This window comes from Clarias gariepinus, chromosome 1, assembly GCF_024256425.1.
Source record: "Clarias gariepinus isolate MV-2021 ecotype Netherlands chromosome 1, CGAR_prim_01v2, whole genome shotgun sequence".
Classification (NCBI taxonomy): Eukaryota; Metazoa; Chordata; class Actinopteri; order Siluriformes; family Clariidae; genus Clarias; species Clarias gariepinus.
The window spans coordinates 23,401,249-23,420,811 of record NC_071100.1 but is presented as its reverse complement, the minus strand read 5'-3'; the positions used below and the strand labels follow the sequence as shown (position 1 = coordinate 23,420,811).

The window sequence follows — 19,563 nt, the reverse complement described above, 5'->3', positions numbered from 1 at the left end:
TCTCATATTGATGTAGTTTGTTAAAATTATAATTTTTCTAAAAACAGGTTGGTCTAACAATACTCTGACAATTAAAACACACAAACATTACTTAAAAAAACTTCTTCCAAATTCTTTCAAAACTAGTCAAAGTTAAAACAATAATCTGTATAAAACACATTCTATTTTGCTTAAAGCTCAAAAAAATACTTGAATAACAACAGCTGCTTATCAGTATATAATGCTTACAACATAACCATTTTTAAAAACTAGCAAATATTTGACTTTTAAAGACTTTTTTCCCCCCAAAGTGTCATTGTTTCTGTGCATGTGAATCTGAGCGTGTCTCTACAAGTCCAATAATAATCGTTCGGATGGCTTTACGTCCAGTGTACACGCCCTCAGTTCTTTTGGTATTTAATGTTTAGAGCACAGACCTGACCAAACATCAACGCTAAAGCTGTTCCATGTCACCCAGGCTATCAAAGACTACAGACCCCTCCAACAGCTTCTTCAGGCTCCTCCTGTAGCTCCAAAAGGCCATCCGTCACCCCTCTGAACCCAATCCTCCACAGCAGAGCTCTGGGTAAAGAGAACAAGTGGAGTGTTGTAAAGACATGATAACTTGATAATAAATGATCAAGTTATCAAAGATGAACTGAATATCTAGTTACTGTATGTTAAAAAGTAAAATATATTAATCAGGCTATATGCCACCAGAGTGTAAAACACTGTTTCTGGAATTTTAACGTTGATGTTTTATATTTTTAAGGGTTTTACTTTGTCATTCTCTGGAGTAACTACATGTTTAAAGTGATGTTTTGAATTTAAACTCATTCGGGTTTCATACAGATAAGCAAACCAATTTAACACTAGTAGATGAGTACTAGCGACTCTAAAGCCAAACTAACACAGACATTTTTATATCCCTTAACTTGATGAATGAGTACTGTGCAGCTACTCTTTAACTGTTAAACACTAAAGGGGTTTTTCTTGAACTTTTTGTTAGTTGAGTGCTGTGTATGCTGATGTGGAGCAGGACGCTGTTGCTGGGCAAAAGTCAGGGCAAAGTGGGGAAACTGATATTGTAGATACGGTTATAAATGTTTGGCTCGCTAACTCCTGTTCAGTGTACCTAACGTTAGCTAAGCTCACCTCAGTAATGTCCAGGGAGCCTCAGTATAATGATAATCGAAAACACACCAGCCTCATATTTATAACCTTAACTGTCTAAAATACCTTTAGGCTAACAAAAAAATACTGTATTTTATAAAAATAAATAAATAAATGAATAAATAGTTACCAAAATAATAAAGAGTCCACAAAACAGCAATTTTTACCTCTATAGTGTAGTCAGACAGCATCAGTCTGGCAGGGGGAAGGGGGGCAGGGGTCTTATAAATCATGTGATTGCATCTTAATGAAGATAAATTACAGTAAAACCTCGGATTGCGGAGTGTTCAGCAAGACGAGCAAAGATTTTTAATAAATTTTGACTTGGAAAACAAACAAGTCTTGGTTTACTAGCACCGAGTATCATATATCATGCATGCACTTTTTGTTTTGACGCTGAGTGTCATGTGATCACAACTGAGCCAATGGTTTTTCTCTCTCTTGTGCTGCGGAACTGTGCGCAATCGTCTCCCCAGCTGGGTCTTAGTGAGCGTCTCCTACTGGTATTATCAACATCCATGCACGCGTGTACTGTTTAATATAACACTGTGACCATGTGTGTGTGCAAAAAGCATATTTTAATTTGTGTCTGTATGCGTGTGTGTACTGCGCGTGTGTAAACAAAAGCAAGTCTCATTAAAGAGGTTAAAAATCCAAGACTCAGCCTGCTCTTTGTGTGCGCGCGCGCATTATTAGACACCGTGCCACACACACACAGACGCCTCCTACTTTCGCCTTTACAAACACACACAGTCTTTCTTTCTGCTCTCTCTTTTCAAAGGTAAAGTGCAGGTTGTTTTGTTTTATTTTTACTTTACAGCAGTGATTCTGTTAGTGTGTAGCTCAATCGTGTGTCATTAGAGAGATTTCTTGTTTATTTTTACGATTAAACAGGGTTTCTGTTGTGTGCGCGCGTATGTGTGAAAAGAGTGGGGGAAGACGAGAAGGGGGAGAGGGGAGCTTACTTAAGATTAACACACACACTAAAATTCAGGAATTACAGGCACACCGCTGCACGCACAAACGGAAACACTTATCTGTCAGGATTTATTTGTACTTTTTTTAAAGGGTAAAGTGCAGGTTAATTTGTTTTATTTTTACTTAATATTTTTTATTCATTATTTTTATGTATTTATGTTTTTGGGCATTGGAACGAATAATTTGAATTCCAATATTTCCTATGATTTGGTTTACGAGTGTTTGGGAATACGAGCCGGCTTCCGGAAGAGTTATGCTCGTAATCCAAGGCTCCACTGTACTGACTCAACTTAAATTTATTTGGTCTGGGTCTCCAAACTACTCAAGAACACAGTGTTACTTGCAGAGGTGTAAAGAGTACCTGAAAACCATACTTGACAATGAATTCATACAGATACCTTACTGTAAAAATTACTCCATTACAAGTTACAAGTCACCAATTCCAATAAGACTTGACTAAAAGTCTTAAAGTATCTGATTTTAAAAGAATTTAAGTATTATACTCGTACTGAATGTAGGCTCAAAGAACACCAAGAAATGTGAAAAACAAGAAACCGTTTATTTGAGGTTTTATTTTCTAATATATAAATGAAATTGAACACTTCAGTATTTTAAAATGGCAGAACATAAGTCAGTCTCAGTCAAACTCAAATGTTCAAAAAAGGCACAAGTAAAAGATTTATTTTTCCTCAAAAAAAAGAAGATATTTTTAGTCTACAATGAAAAACAAAATTCAGAGCGGACTTTTTTTATTCAACTTCAACAAAAGCTGGTTCTCAAAGTTCTTGGAACTTATTCTACCTCTTTTTGGACTGAAAATGAGGCCAGCACTGCTAAAAAGTCGCTCGCAAGCAGCAGATGCAGGTAGGGGAGTGTTGAGCCTTAATGACAACTTCAACAGAGGTGGTAAGGTTTTCAGGATACCCATGTCGTCACCAGCACACGTCAGATAGCCATCAAGCACTGCTGGGCCTTTTTGTGCCCGAGATGTCTTCAGTGGTTTGAAGAAATCCTCTTCTTCTGATGAAGTGGAATCACTTGTAAGCTGAGAGTTCTACATATTTCCCTTTATGAAGTCAAGGCCTACAAAACAATACAATACACATTTGGAAATGTTTCTGCAACAATTAAAAAAATTAATTTAAAAGCATTTTTTGTGCTTTTAAAATTAAGCATATATGCACTTACAGTTTAAAATACATTATCTCAGCATTTCACAACATTCCCAAAACATTCACACATTACTGATAAAAGTATATAGAATATTGCCTAATGTCCCAAATTATATACACAATACTAGAACATCATTTTTCCATCGAAATGTTTAAATTAGTTCTAAAATCAGTTTGCGATTAATTAAAACAGAAAGAAAGAAAGAAAGAAAAAAAATCTACACTAATTAGCATGTCACTGCTCTTCATTTAGTTTTATATGCCTGTATCAACAAACCGAGTTTGAGGATGGCAGCATCAGTTGTCAAATTAGTTTTAAACTTTGGAAGCAGGATTTCAGCCGCAATCAGCACATTGAGCACATCACCGAAGCGCTTGTTAACAACTGCAAGGACTTAATCTACCAGGCTCTTGCAGAATTTCATGGATATCTTGGCTTATTTTAGTTTGGAAACCATGACATTGAGTGTTGGTACAAGCCAGCCCATATGCACATTGGCTTCTCCCTGCAAGATATTAATCACATTGGCAACAGGGGCCATAGCCGTGACATATTTCCCAAGAAAGGTCTTTTCTGCAGGAGTGAACCTATAAAAGAAAAACCTTGTTTAAGACTATTTAAAGTAACTGATTATAGCAAAATATAAATGCTACTTATTTAGGATATAAATGTTTCATAGGAACAGTAGAACAATTTGCATTGATTTGTAATGATTTGCTGCTCCTGTTTCCGATGTTTCTGATTTTTGAATCAATAGTGAAAAAATATCCATCATTTCATCTGACAATTCAGGATGCCATGATGGCATACAAATATTAAATTTTGCTGGTGGAAAAAGGCATAAAGTCTCTGAAAGAAACTTCAAAAGAAAATGCATCATTACTGTACATTATAACATTACTCACATGGGGATTTTAAATTCCGCACAGAGATTTCGGAAAACACTATCTCCCTTTTCCTTCATGATCTTCAGGATCCTCTCCACTGAAAGAAACAAAGAGTTTCATCGTGTGGCATTTAGATAAATTAACTGCACACTACATTCCTCTTCCATCATCTCTGCAGCCTTGTTGGACCGGCCACTCTTGTTCCACAAGGCCCAACATTTGGAGAAGGACGATCTTGATAACCTTTTCATATGATTGAGCAGTGTCAACATCCACAGTGAAAACCAAGTTCCGAAGATGACGAGCACCACATTGATTCTTGGGCAAATGAAATTCAAGTTCACTCTTCTCTAGAATTTCAGCAACCTCAACATATTCAATCTCCTCACATTTCTCCTCATCTTCAGTGTCAGATTCATCCTTATCTTCTGATAGGGTTGCTGTTGCACATTGTGTTGCTGCCGTGCATGTTCTCACTTCCATAGACACGAAAGGCTTTCAAAAATTTTATCCATTATCTGTTGTTATACAGACAACTTTTTCATGGATCTCAAATTCAGAATGTATGTCATGTATCACAGCTGCAAATACATCAAACGTGTGCAACCCCCTTAATTGTCGACAGGCTTGTCTGGGTAAATCCAGTGTGCTGTCATACCTATAAAGCTGCGCCACCTTGAACTCCAGCAGTCAGTAGTTGTACAGATGTATTCCACCCTGCTCATGGCTTCTGTTACACTTTTCTTCATTCCTCCAGCAGCTTCCTCTATCTTGGTACAGATGGTTGATCTTGATCGTACAGTAGAGTTAGGCTGCAAGTCATGAATCAGGTCCTTAAATTAATCTTTTTCAACCACGTTAAAGGTTGGAGACCATATACAATGAATCGCAGGACAGCTTTTTCAGTGGTGGCTTGAGAAATGATCTTGGTCTCTACTTTTGAGTTGTTTCGTTAGGGGCTCCATATTTTTGCTCACATTCTTCCTTTCCTGAGCGATTGAGGTCAGGTCGGAGTAGTTTTCCAAGTGATTAGGATGTTTTCTCTGTATTAAAATTAAACAAAGAGGAGCAGTGTTATTTTTTAACTCAGTAAACTACGTATAAATTTAATGAAAAATACATCACAAACTCACAGTTAAATACACCCGATGCAAAATGTATAATTTCAATGATACGTTTATTCACATTGCACTAAATTTTTTTAATTAAAATATAGTCATGTCGCAGTGGTTTTTGCCATATTAGTAACTGTATTAAGTTTTGGTAACATTATGCTTACAATAACACTGTAAAGTCAGACATGATCTGTATAGAATAATTTGACTAAATTCACATTAAATTACATTAAATTGACTCTTACCTCAATGTGTTTCCTCAAATTTGATGATGAATTCTTAAAAGCACTTATTTTTTGTGGTTCGTGGCAAGCAAAGTAGACACTGCATCCTATAAGTGTCATTCTGTGTACCGGCAAATGAAAACATTTCTTTCAAATAAGGCCATGGATGGTCTTCAGTGCTGTCACTGCTTAATGTGCTGGCTTCGGCTTCATCAGTGGCTGCAGCCATGTCGCTAATTTAAGTGAAACACCTGGCATTTGGCAAGCTGCTAATTCACGTTCACGTTCATTTAGCACATATAGGTAAATAGCATCCAGTACCTTTAGCATCCTGCAGAAGGCAATATCGCCTCTTTCGCCCAAGCAATTAGCCATGGCAGATAAAGATGCCGACTTGTCGCGCACAATCACAATGTAATGAGTAACGGTAAGTGTCCGTTTAAATGTACTGGAGTAAAAAGTACATATATTCACTCAAAAATGTAGTCGAGTAGAGAGTAAAAGTTGCTTATATTTTTTAAATTCAGTACAAGTACAAAGTAGGCAAAAAAATACTTAAGTACAGTAACCAAGTCCATTTACTCAAATACTTTACACGACTGGCTACTTGTTGTCTCAACAAATACCACTGTAGGAAGTTGGGCCAAAAATACAATATTAATTCATTTAACATTTACTGTATCTAGGGATCTGCCACTCTTTGGAAGAAAAGAGCAAATTGGTGGTATAGGGATATTTATAACAAGTAAAATGAAAATATCCTTAGCAAAGGAAAATAATATAAATCAATACCGATATAGATTTTGGTATGCAGAGAAAGTATGAGTATAAATAAATAGGTTGCGATTACCATCAAATCATTACAATTTTTTAGAATAAAATATATTCAGATGAAAGACATAAAGGTGGAAATTAAATGAGGCAAACTGGAAGACATTCCAAGAAAATCTAATGTATCAAGATCTTCAATAAAGATACTGTACAGTACAGGCCAAAAGTGTGGACTTACTGTACCTTTACTCATTCAATGTGTTTTCTTTGTTTTCATGACCAATTTTTATTGGTAGATTCTTACTGAAGGCATCAAAACTATGAATGAACACATGTGGAGTTATGTACTTAACAAAAAAAAAAGGTGAAATAACTGAAAAAAATGTTTATATTCTAGTTTCTTCAAAATAGCCACCCTTTGCTCTAATTACTGCTTTGCACACTCTTGCCATTCTCTCGATGAGCTTCAAGAGATAGTCACCTGAAATGGTTTTCCAACAGTCTTGAAGGAGTTCCCAGAGGTGTTTAGCACTTGTTGGCCCATTTCCTTCACTCTGCGGTCCAGCTCACCCCAAACCATCTCGATTGGGTTCAGGTTAGGTTCAGAGACTGTGGAGACCTTTTTTTGTTAAGTACATAACTCCACATGTGTTCATTCATAGTTTTGATACCTTCAGTGAGAATCTACTAATGTAAATGGTTATGAAAATAAAGAAAACACATTGACAGATAGATGAGAAGGTGTGTCCAAACTTTTGGCCTGTACCGTATGCAGTACAGTAGTTACACAATCAGCAGAAGAAGAAAAAAGAAAGAAAAAAAGGGAAGTGTCCCATGTTGGAATTGTTGACATGGAAAAAGAGTAAAGGTACAAAATAAAGCATCTAATATATAAAATACTGAAAATGTAGCTGAGGAATTCAGGAATTACAAAGAAAATGGCATCATCAGATAAAGAGATACACCTTAGTATATCAGAAATAGAAAAAGCTGTTGCAAATGCACGACCACATAAACAACAACAAACACATGACAAGAGGTACAATTCCACATAAATTATTCAACAAAATTGGGAAAATAAGCTAAATACCATCAACACAGGACATTTCCATCATTATTGTAATATTGCAACCTGCAATAATGCGTCAGACTCGGGCTTTAAACTACAGGCAACCTGCCATATATATATATATATATATATATATTTTTTTTTTTTTTTTTTTTTTTTTTTTTGAAAAGAGAAAGAAGCCAATCTCTCCTTATCAGAGTGAGTTCTGTAAGGAAAAACTTTAGTATACTACTAGTATCAGCTGTTTATATAGAATAGGCCTACAGTATAGGCTATGCTCTGGAGTGATTACTTTTTAAAATAAATTTATGAGAGGAAGGAAGAATGCACAACTAGGTACTAGATTATTTTGTTAAACAATCTATATAAATAAAAGAAAGGTTTTGTCTATACATTGTTCAGAACTCACTCTTTTAATGATATCTTTGTTTTATACTGTACATCGGAGGACCGAAACCACTCTTACGTCAGTATGTCTGTCCGTATGTCTGTATTTCTGAATGTCTGTCCATCTGATTTTGTCACAGTATCAGGCAAACTGACTCAACAGAATTTCTTTTTTTTTTTTTTTTTTTAGATATTTTCTTAACGTTAAAACTGCACCATACACTAAATTAAAATGTAGAAAAGACGTCATGAACAGTTTCGTGCCAGATTACCTCACAGCTGCCATCACTTTTCTGGACGAATACAGCGCTTTTGCTTTAAGATGGACATGGCTACACACATGTGGGACACACAAAAACAACCGTACTGCCCCTACAACCTAACTTTTAAAAACTGAATCTTCAAAGATGATTGGACAGATCATTGTATGTTTATTTTCCTGAGGGAAGTGTAAAATAAGTTTGTGTCATATGTACTGAATCCGTGGTGTTAATAAATGCAGTAATGTGGAACGCCACTATGAGAGGGTCGTTACAGAAATCAGTCTGAGATGAGGGCATGTAAAATATCCGCCCTGAGAATCTTAGCCGCTCAAATCAAAATGTTGTTTAAAAGTGATGTTATGAACAGTCATTTACTTTAAACTTTAAACAGGGAGTGTATTTGGCTGATGATAAAGAAACTTCAACTTAGCGTAAATAAGAGACTCAACCCAAAATTTTATTTCTTTGTATTAATAAGTTAGTTCTATGGAGTTCTGCCATACAGAAAGACAGGCAGACATGTACATGGGCTTTAACCTAAAATAATAATATCACTGATTACATTAACGCTGATCAGCTTATTTTTAGCTTTACCTTTTAAACTATTTCTAAAAACTCCCTGACTGTCAACCACAGTAGTAACGCTAGTTAATTTCAATTAAGAACTGTGTACTCCAAAAAGGTTTAAATGGGACACCACAAGGTGTACAGTATGCTGTGTTTTATTGTTGATCATAATGACTTTAATAAATAAATAGTTAAATGTGTAGGGAATTCATTACATGCTGATGATAAGGCACTGTTGGTGTGGGAAAGGAATCTGGATTATATACGAAGAAAATAGCAGAATGCAATAAATTAAGTGGAAGAATCTGCAAACTGATGGGGATTTGAATTGTATATAAATCAAAAACAAGTGTTATGCTTTCCTAATAAAACTTTGTATGAACACAAATTAGAGCAGAGTAAAATTTATTTGGTTTCTTGGTTTGAAGTTTGAAGTACTTACATGTTCACTGAACCAAAAAGTTAAAGTAGTTCCTTCCAAAATAACCTCAGCGTCAGAGGAGGTGAAAGTCCCATTACACCATTACTTGACTGTGCTCCAATTGTATTTGTGTATACTATACTTTTATTTTAACAAAGGTATAGTGGTTTTTCCTGGAGAACTAAAGTGCACACACATAGAGATTATCTGCAACACTGAGAGAAAGTGCTAAGTTCGATTCAGGGTAGGGAAGTGCAGACAGCGTCTATAACCGGGTAGATCCATAGACAAGAGTTCAAATCCACAAACACGGTTTAAATGTAGAGTCTGTAAACAGGTGAGGTCATACACAGCAGTAATCCAGATAAAGATCCATAATGGCAAAGACGAGAGATGAAATCTAAGGAATGGACAAGGTCATAGACATACTGTACTGTATAGTGATAACTGAGAAACACGCACACAGAAACAAACAGGAGGTGCAGAAAGGAGCTACTCTGGAGATGACTGAATCTCTCTGCATTCTGTTTAAGCTGAGAAATGATTACACGATAGAACTCCTCCTTAGTTATGATTGTGCACAGTGCCATCTCCACCTCGCAACTGAGATCTTCATAAATTTCACTCTATGAAGTGAAATCAGGGATATCAGAACTGTCACGAGCCAGCCAGATCTGATGACGCTGATCTCACTTCATAGAGGATTCAGTAAGAAGATCAGAGATCAATACATCAGTTACATTATAATAAATTATTTTCTGTAGGATCATAACTGAGCTGTAACATCATGTTTAACGTGTGGTCCATCATTTAAAAAACATACAGTATAACATGACAGGGCATTGCAGATCTGGTGGTCCACTGTGGCGACACCTACAACATAACATGACAGGACAATTACATTTCATGACAGCAATTTGTTCATTTCCCTTATCTCTATATTACACTGCTTATTCTTCTGACGCATATATTTTTTTTTTAGAATTTACACAAAATACTCAAAACAATTTGATCTGTTTCAGCCTCAGAGCTTCAGAAGATGGAGGAATACACAGGTGAGAATAAACTTGTGTTTTTAAAATAATATTGAATATTTAATAGGAAGGCACATCAGGAATTATGTAAATACACATAATTTTCTGATATAAAGTACCATCTTTACATTGCACATTAGCTTTTATCTAAACAGCACATCCAAAAGTATGTGGACACTTATCATTTAGCAAACATATAACATGACAGGGCATTACGGATCTAGTCGTCCACTGTGGCGACCCATCGACAGGAGCAGCCGAAACACCAACAACATGACAGGACAATTACATTTCATGACTGCAATTTGTTTCGTGCTGTTCGTTTCCCTTATCTCTGTATTACACTGCTTATTCTTTCATGCATAAATTCTTTATAGAATTTACACAAAATACTCAAAACAATTTGATCTGTTTCAGCCTCAGAGCTTCATAAGGTGGAGAAATACGCAGGTGAGAATAATCTTGTGCTTTTAAAATAATATTAATTATTTAATAGGAAGGCACATAAGGAATTACGTAAACACACATACTTTTCGTATAATGCCCCATAGCTCTCGGCCTGTTTTCACCCTCTGTGTAACAGCTAGAATCAACTCACCAGGTTTAAAGTAATAATGTACCTGTATATTCTAATACTAATGTCTGTCTGTGTTCACACAACAGTTTATATTTTAGTTTGTAAAAATGTTTTGTTGAACACAAATAAACTGGTAATACATTTGCAGTACTGTAGTGTAGAAAGTTGTGTGTACTGTGTGATATAATAAAGTAAATTTGTATTACCACAAAGTGTACTTTTTTAGTATTTGTAATTGACCACAGGTATAACAGCATGTTACTGCTGCAATAAGAATATACTCATAGTATATTAATCATGTATTTGTAACAGTAATAAATAGCTGTAAAGTACTTATAATATATTAAATATATACTTAAATTGTATTAATTACTGTCAGGTATCTACGTTAGTACACACACAGGCATATACTTTAAGTGTACTATTTTTTGTACAATTTAATACAGTTAGTACAAAATTAGTTGTTCCAAAATAGCCAACTTCAAGTAAACTAGTCATTAGTCTGGCTGCAATTACATTTAAGTATAGAATGGATTGTAGTTTTGCAAAAAGACTGGGCAAAGCTTTGTGTGGCATTGAGAAGGTGACAAGGATTCACCTGATTGAGTTTATAAGTCATTTTTAGCAGGGAGTGATCCTTTTCCATATCAGTACAATATTTAACAATCCGGTTATGCCGGATGAAATTGTGTTGAGACAAATTTATATAAAATACTGCATTGTGTTTCAGACTTTTTAAAGAAGAAGCTGTCTTTAGGTAAACATTTTATCTTATACTTTGTGTGTGTGTGTGGGTGGATGCGTGTGTGTGCCTGCGTATGTGTGTGGGTGGATGTGCGTGCGTGGGTGGGTGTGTATGGGTGTGTGTGTGTGTGTGTGTGTGAGAGAAAGAGAGAGAGAGAGAGATTTTGACAATCCTACAATACAAAGCCTTAAGTAGGTCAGTAAAATTGTCTTACTGAAATTACTGAAAATACCTACTAAAAATTATCTATTTAATGCGTAAGAAAACTTACACATTAAATAGATAAATAAATAAATAAATATGTGAGTAAATTAAATAAAAAGAGCATGATAGTGGATGTTCTTTTAATTAAGTTAATTGTTTATGACAGAGCATAAAGCCTCAACATTTCCAAATCCCCAGTGCTCTTATAGAAATTAAAATCTTCCAGAATTCTCGATTTGATTTGTCTGGTAAAATTGTCATGGTGTAATAGTCTGTGTCTAGTGTTTTGTTCTTCCTGGTAATGCAAATTGTCACTTTGGTTTGACCCAGGATAAAATTAATTAGATGACACCTGAATAAATTTTTCCTGGTATATTTTAAATTAAAGATGAAAATCTGAAAGATAAAATTTACATGAAAGCACATTAAGATCTTCTGTAAAAACACAGTGACTGCAGTCAGAGACAATGTATAAAATCATGAAAAGCCTTTATTTTTGGCAACAGAAAGGACATGGTTGTGTGACCTCTGGAATTAAAATAGAGATAATAGAATTTACGGTGATACCGTGTTACGTCCATTGGAGGACAGTTTTTCTTGGTTAATGGTGGATTTCTTGATAATTTACAAATTTCTTGGTTAATTGTGATTTGTACAATGTCCTCCATTCTGGTTTAACATCATTATTAAAACCAAGTACCTCTTACCATGGTGGGTCCACCTTCCCAGCTAGTCTTTTCTTATTTAAAACTTTGACGCAGGTTCTATACAGTAGCTTACTGGACACTGCCCAAATGTTCATTTCTCCGTCACCCAGCACTGTAGGAGAGGAGCCTTACACCTATCAAGGTCCTGGGTGATGTCCAGCTGGGGAAAAAGCTCCTCTGTAGGACCAGACTCACAGATTGTATAGTCCTTCAGCTGAACATGTTCTTGTGATGTTAGTGTGGACCTCCACTAATGTAGCAGCTCGCTGACAACACGCCAGGAACCCACCAATTTACAACCATGCTGCCAAATCGTCTGCCCATGAGTAGTCTGTTCCCGTCATGTTGATTGGGTGTCAAAGCTTTACAATGCCTCATGAAATCAAAATTTTAGACAGTGTCGAGGTGGTCAAGTCAGAGATGTCCAGATGGCCCCTGTAGACCAGGGGCTCCTTGCCAGTGTATGGTACATCCTTGGTCCTGTTTTTTTTATTTTTTATAATTAAACGTAAAGACGATGCTGCCAGGTTGTTAATAAATAGTGTACGCCCCCTATAGGACATTTTTGAGACCAGCCACTTTACCTGCTCAGTCTGCCCTTTATCTTCTTCACAATGCTTTCCCAGTTAAAAAAAAAAAAAAAAAAAAAAAAACTTACTGCTGCCTAGGTGGATACCCAAGTATTTAAAACCATTTTTTTCCACACCAAGCCTCCAGGTAATGTAGGCTCACCATACGACTCTCCAACTAAAATTGCTTTACTTTTAGCCCAATTAATTGTTTAAGTCAAAGTCTTTTTAAACAGCAGTTAAAACTTGTTTACCTCAGCTTGTGTGCCTACCATCAGCTTGTGTGCCTACCATATGAACAAGTTGTCTGCATATGCTGAGAGACAGACATGGGGGGTTAAAAGGTGGAACATTAAGACAGGAAAGTTGGCTTCTCAATAGCATCTCTGGGACTCTCAGCTGCTGGCCGAGCTGTGGTTGCAGGGGAAACGACCCCAGCAGACCGCATTAAAATCCTCTAAACCATCTTTGAGAATTATTCAACCTAGAGTGATTTTCTTTACAGGGAAACCAGTCTTCCATACCGAGATAACTCTTTCGCAATCGCTTCAGGACGTTATAGACAGCACAATCATTTTGGAAGGGGAACTGAGGGGAGAAACCGATGAATTTGTGAATTTCACAATGGGAATGAAAGTATCTACCTATCTATCTCTAAACTGTTATGAGCTCATTGTTACTTATTAAGCCAGTTTGTAACTGAGTTTGACATTGTTTTAAAAAATCACAATTGCACTGTTCATGCACATGCCTCAAGTGCTACTTGCACTCCTCAGCGTATGCGCAGAGAGAGACAGATTGCGTGTGTGTGTGTCTGAAATCAATAAAACCGGCAAATATTTTAAGTTTTTATTTTTTATTTTAGGTGAGTGTGTGTTAGATGTAAATGTGATCAGACATCTTACTTTTACTCAGGACATTGTGCTCAGTAAGGACGTTTGGAAGTCGTAAATTAATTATGCTCCACATGATCTTACCCAGGTTACTGTTCAAACAAATGTCACAGTAATTATTGGGGTCAAATTTAGGCCCACTTCTATGAAATGGTGTTATTAGACCTTGATTTCAGATTTTAGGGAAGACACTTACACTCAGGACAATATTGAAGAGTTTTAGAGCTGGTTTGTTTAATCATTTCGTTCAGGATCCCATCAGGTCCTAAGGCTTGCTTTGGTCTCAGTTTGTTAATTTTATCTTTAAGTTCCTATTCAGTAATCAGAGAGTCTAAGGGGATTTGGTTGTCTTTGATAGCCAGTTCCAGTTCTTCAAGGTTACTCCTAATGAGATATTGCTCTGAGTTTGTGTTGAATCTACATTTTTTTAGTGTGTGGAAATATATATATTTAATATATATAATATGAATGGCTAGGTCTTCACACTCTTTTTAAAGTTTGTTTCAATTATCCCAGTTTAGCGACTCCTTGATTAGTGTCAGCTGTTTCTGTGTGTATTGTGCTTTTTGAATATTAAGTATGTTTATATTGTTCACCGTAAAGAAAGCGTATGTTAGTGTCAATGAGGTCTCTTTGTTTCTGATTTGATAATTTTCAGAGTTCTTTTCTTAAATTTTGACAATCTTTAACAAACCAGCTATCATCCTTTTTAAATGTACGTTTCAACTCTGGTTTTTACTTTCTCTGCTGATTTTTTGAAGATTGTAATAATATTCTGACCTGCCTGATTGACTCCTTCTTTACTGTAGCTGTATGCAGTCTCCAGAAAGTTGTCAAGGAGTGTTTGGATTTCATGGCTATTGTTGGCTTTCTGGAACTCTTCTGTGCTGTTTTCAGCCTATGTGGATGTTGTACAGCTTACTGAGCTGTGTGTGTGTAGTGTGTGTGTGTGTGTGTGTGTGTGTGTGTGTAGTGTGGTTAATCTCTGTCTTTTAAATGAACACAGTAATTTGGCTGTGATCAATTAGAGGGGTTAGTGGTTTAACAGTAAATGCCCTGAGAGAGACAGAGTCTAAATCAGTGATCATGTAATCAACTGTACTGTTCCCAAGAGGTGAGCCAAATGTGTATCTTCGTTAAGAGTCCCCATATGTCCTACCATTGACAATGTACAGGGGTCTTTTAATTGTTGGATTTTTATTTTTATTTTTATTGTGTGTATTATATTGTGTAGGTGTGATTGGTACAGTACCAGATGATAAGACCTCCTGAATCCATGCCCTGGCGGCACCGTCCTAAGTTTTGGAAGGGGGTAATGATTTCCCTATAGTCCCGGGGGCAGTGGGTGATTGTAAAAAATGGATTATTAATTGTCATGCACAGTTACTTCATATTTTGAAAAAAAAAATTTACTTTTAATGTAACTTTTTATTTATTTATTGATTTCTCTCATTACCGCAACATCTTATGTAATTTACAACCATTTAAAAAATATATATTTTAAGGAGACCTGAAAGAACTGTCATGATCAGGGGGCATAGGCGGATGTTGTCGCCGTGGGCGGAAAGAGCAGGCATACACGCAGAGGGGTGTTGTAAACAAAAAATATTCTTTTAATAATATCAATAACAAAATATAAATAATAAAGACACAAAATGAACAAAGGAACTACAAACTCCAACAATAACCAAAAGCATATGGCGAAAGGCTCTATGGCAAGACAGACTTAATGACATTTACAGGCTCTAATACCTGTTACACAGGCTTAAGGAATTATACCAACACTACGCCAGGAGCTGAAACAGAACAAGACCAGAGACACGGGGAGCCCAGGGAGACCAGAGACACGGGGAGCCCAGGGAGACCAGAGACACGGGGAGCCCAGGGAGACCAGAGACACGGGGAGACTGGGGAGACTAGGGAGACCAAATTCAATTTCAAATTTAAAAATTCAAATTTTATTTGTCACATACACAAACATACACAGTACGAAATGTAGTGAAATGCATTATACAACTGCCATTGACCCTAGAAGAGAATTAAAGTTTACAAATAAGAAATAAATATGAATAAAAGAAATACGATAGAAATTAAATAAAAATTTTAATTAAACTAGGAAAAATAGAACTAAAAATGAAAATAGAAATGTGCTAGGAAAAAATAGAACTAAAAATAAAAATAGAAATATGATGTGCAAAAATAGAAATCTACTGTACAAATTGAAATATACTGTGCTGTGTGTGCAAATATGCATAGAGCAAAGTGACTTTGTGCAGAGGTTATTAAAGTGTCTTTGTGCACTGGTCCAGGATGTAAACGTAAAACTGTAAAATGTAGTGTAGTTGTGAAGGTAGGTGTGCAAAGTTATTAAAGTGTCTTTGTGCAATGGTCCAGGATGTAAACGTACGACATGTAGTGTATATATGAAGGAAGGTGAGCATGTAATTGTCCATAGTGCGCATGGATGTAAGAAGATTGATAGATTTAATCAATTATGAAAAAGATGAAAAGATTGTTAGTTCTGCATAGTGATGTGGTTGTGGTTGAGAGACCTTATCGCCTGCGGGAAGAAGCTCCTCCTCAATCTCTCTGTGTTGGCCTTCAAGGAGCGGAATCGCTTCCCAGACCGCAACAGAGTAAACAGTCCGTTATTGGGGTGGCTGAGGTCCTTCACGATCTTCCTGGCCTTGGTCAAGCACCGCTTGCTGTAGATTGAGTGCAGGTCAGGGAGCTCGATGCGGATGATGCGCTCAGCTGATCGCACCACCCTCTGTAGAGCTCGTCTGTCCTGCATGGTGCTGTTCCTGAACCAGGTCGTGATATTTCCCGTCAGGATGCTCTCTATGGTGCAGGAGTAGAAATTCCTGAGCACCTTGGAGGGCAGTCTAAAGTCTCTCAAGCGTCTGAGGTGGTAGAGACGCTGCCGGGCCTTTTTTACCACGGTGTTGATGCGACAGGACCATGCCAGGTCCTGCGTGATGTGAACACCGAGGTATCTGAAGCTGTCCACTCTCTCCACTGGGCTCCTGTTGATGACGGGGGTCTGGTAGTTCCTCACCTGCTTTGTACTAAAGTCCACTATCAGCTCCTTTGTCTTACTGACGTTCAGGAGGAGATTGTTTTTCTGGCACCAGTTCTCCAGATTTCCAACCTCCTCCAGGTAGGCCGTCTCATCGTTGTTCGTGATCAGGCCCACCACAACAGTGTCGTCAGCAAACTTGATGATGGTGGTGGAGCTGGTAGTGGCCACGCAGTCGTGGGTGTACAGAGAGTACAGCAGGGGGCTCAGAACACAACCCTGGGGGCTCCAGTGCTGAGAGTGAGGGAGGCTGAGACATGTCCGCCCATCCTTACTGCCTGTGGTCTGCCAGTCAGAAAATTGGAGATCCACTGACACATTGATGAGCTGAGTCCCAGGTGCTCCAGCTTGGTGGTAAGTGTGGAGGGAATTATGGTATTAAATGCAGAACTGTAGTCGATGAAGAGCATTTTCACATAATTCCCCCTCCGAGTGTCCAGGTGAGTGAGAGATGTATGGAGGAGATGAGAGATTGCATTGTCCGTGGAACGGTTTGTACGATAAGCGAACTGTAGTGGGTCTAGTGTGTCTGGTAGTGAAGAGATGATAAAGTCTCTGACCAGGCATTCAAAGCACTTCATCACTACTGAAGTGAGGGCTACAGGGCGATAATCATTGAGGGAAGCAGGATGAGGTTTCTTTGGGACAGGAACAATGATGGACTCTTTGAAGCATGTGGGGATCACCGACTGAGATAAAGAGATGTTGAATATCTCAGTGAACACAGGTGCTAGCTGGTCTGCGCAGGCTCTGAGAATGCGGCCTGAGATGCCGTCTGGTCCTGCTGCTTTCCTGGTGTTCACTCTCTTGAAGGCTCTCCTCACGTCATGCTCGGTGATGATGAACGCGCTTCCAGTGCTGGCAGTGACTTCCTGTCTGCAGCCGTTAGCGCCGCTAGCATTAGCATCGCTAGCGTCTTTAGCTGCAGCCTCGAAGCGAGCATAGAAAGTGTTAAGCTCGTCTGCCAGAGACACGTCTGCGTTCATCATACCGGATGTTGGTGCTTTATAGTCTTTACAGGCTCCTAGAGTCACTCTGTTGGAGTTGTGACTCTAGTTTCCTCCCGTAGCGCTGCTTCGCCTCTTTCACCGCCTTCCGGACGCTGTATGACGCAGCCTTGTACGGTTCCATGTCCCCCGATGCAAGTCCCGTGTTGTAGGCAGCGGTGCGAGATCTCAGAGCGTCGCGGATGGTTTTATCCACCCACGGCTTCTGGTTGGGAAACGTTTTAATACTCTTTTTTTTTTACGGTATCGTCCGCTAGTTTCCCCATGAATCCCACAACCGCTTCCGTAAACACGCTGACGTCACCATCGGAGCTGTTTCTGAACATGTCCCAGTCTGCGTCATCGAGTGCGTCCTGTAACGCGGCCACCGATTGGTCCGTCCAGCACGCGACCTCCCTCTGAACCGGAACTTCCTGTTTCAGCCTTTGTTTGTATTTTGGCATGAGGAAGATGGCGGCGTGGTCAGATTTACCAAACGGTGGACAAGATTGTGCCTTGTAGCCGCCCTTGACCGTTGTATAGCAGTGGTCCAGTGTCCTTTCGCCCCTGGTGGGGCAGGTGATGTGCTGATAAAAGTTCGGCGCTGCGCGTTTGAGGTTGGCACTGTTAAAATCCCCCGCCACAATAAGCGCAGCGTCCCGGTGTTGTGTTTGTTGTTGTGTGAGTGCCTCATGCAGCTCGCATAAGGCAGTGTCCGTGTCCGCTTGTGGTGGAATATAAACGGCGCTGATTATGACCGATGTAAACTCCCGAGGTAGATAAAAAGGACGACACATGATGGACAGTAGTTCCAGGTTGGGTGTGCAGGAGCGTGTGAGAGGAACAACGCTCGCGCTGTTGCACCAGCTGCTGTTCACCATTAAACACACGCCGCCTCCCCTTGACTTCCCCGAGTCCTGCGTCCTGTCCATGCGATGAACCGAGAAGAACTCGGCCGGCTGGATGGCGTGGCCCCGCACCGTTGGGTTCAGCCATGCCTCGGTGAAGCAGAGGAGATTGCAGTCCCGAATGTCTCTCTGGAACTTTATCCTGGCCCTGAGGTCATCGAGCTTGTTTTCCAGTGACTGGACGTTGGCGAGCAGGATGCTAGGCAGAGGTGTGCGGTGTGCACGGGCTCTCAGCCTGTTCCTGACGCCGGCTCGTTTCCCTCGGGGCCGCCGCTTCGCGTCGCGTCCTTTGTTGTCCCTCAGGATCTCACTCGGCCAGCTCGGATCCGGAGTTAAAAACGTCGAATTGTGAGTACATTGTATACCAATAGAAACAAGAGTGTCTCTATCATAACTAATGTACCCCATGGTGGTAATTTTGCCGGTTTTAAAACGCTATAAACTAACTTAAAGAACAAAAACAAAGAAAAGGTGGTCGGAGCAGTCGTGACGGCAGCCGACCTCACCGGCGCCATCTTGGATATATACCATAGACACGGGGAGACTAGGGAGACCAGAGACACGGGGAGACCAGAGACACGGGGAGACCAGAGACACGGGGAGACCAGAGACACGGGAAGACTAGGGAGACCAGAGACACGAAGAGACTGGAGACACAAAGGGACTATGGCTAGAGGCATTCTTCTAAATAAAGTTGAATTTACAAAACCACTGGACTTACAAACTTACTTAAAAACACAAGACGTTTCAGTGTTCATCCAAACACCTTCATCAGTTGGTTTGGTGCACAGGAAGTAACTCTGGCAAATGTAGACACAAAGGGGTCACATGATCTAAATCACATGACAGGTGTT

General features: G+C 38.8%; 1 protein-coding gene across 2 annotated transcripts in view; it reads left to right on the top strand.

The window, feature by feature from the left end:
- Positions 1–19,563, top strand: part of LOC128524666 (butyrophilin subfamily 1 member A1-like) — a 40,380-nt gene that overhangs the window by 13,948 nt on the left and 6,869 nt on the right. For both annotated transcript variants that reach the window (XM_053497383.1, XM_053497376.1), the window contains exons 7-9: positions 10,030–10,062; positions 10,459–10,491; positions 11,349–11,375. In XM_053497383.1, coding sequence (XP_053353358.1) covers positions 10,030–10,062; positions 10,459–10,491; positions 11,349–11,375 — 93 coding nt within the window. The remainder of the gene's footprint in view (positions 1–10,029; positions 10,063–10,458; positions 10,492–11,348; positions 11,376–19,563) is intronic.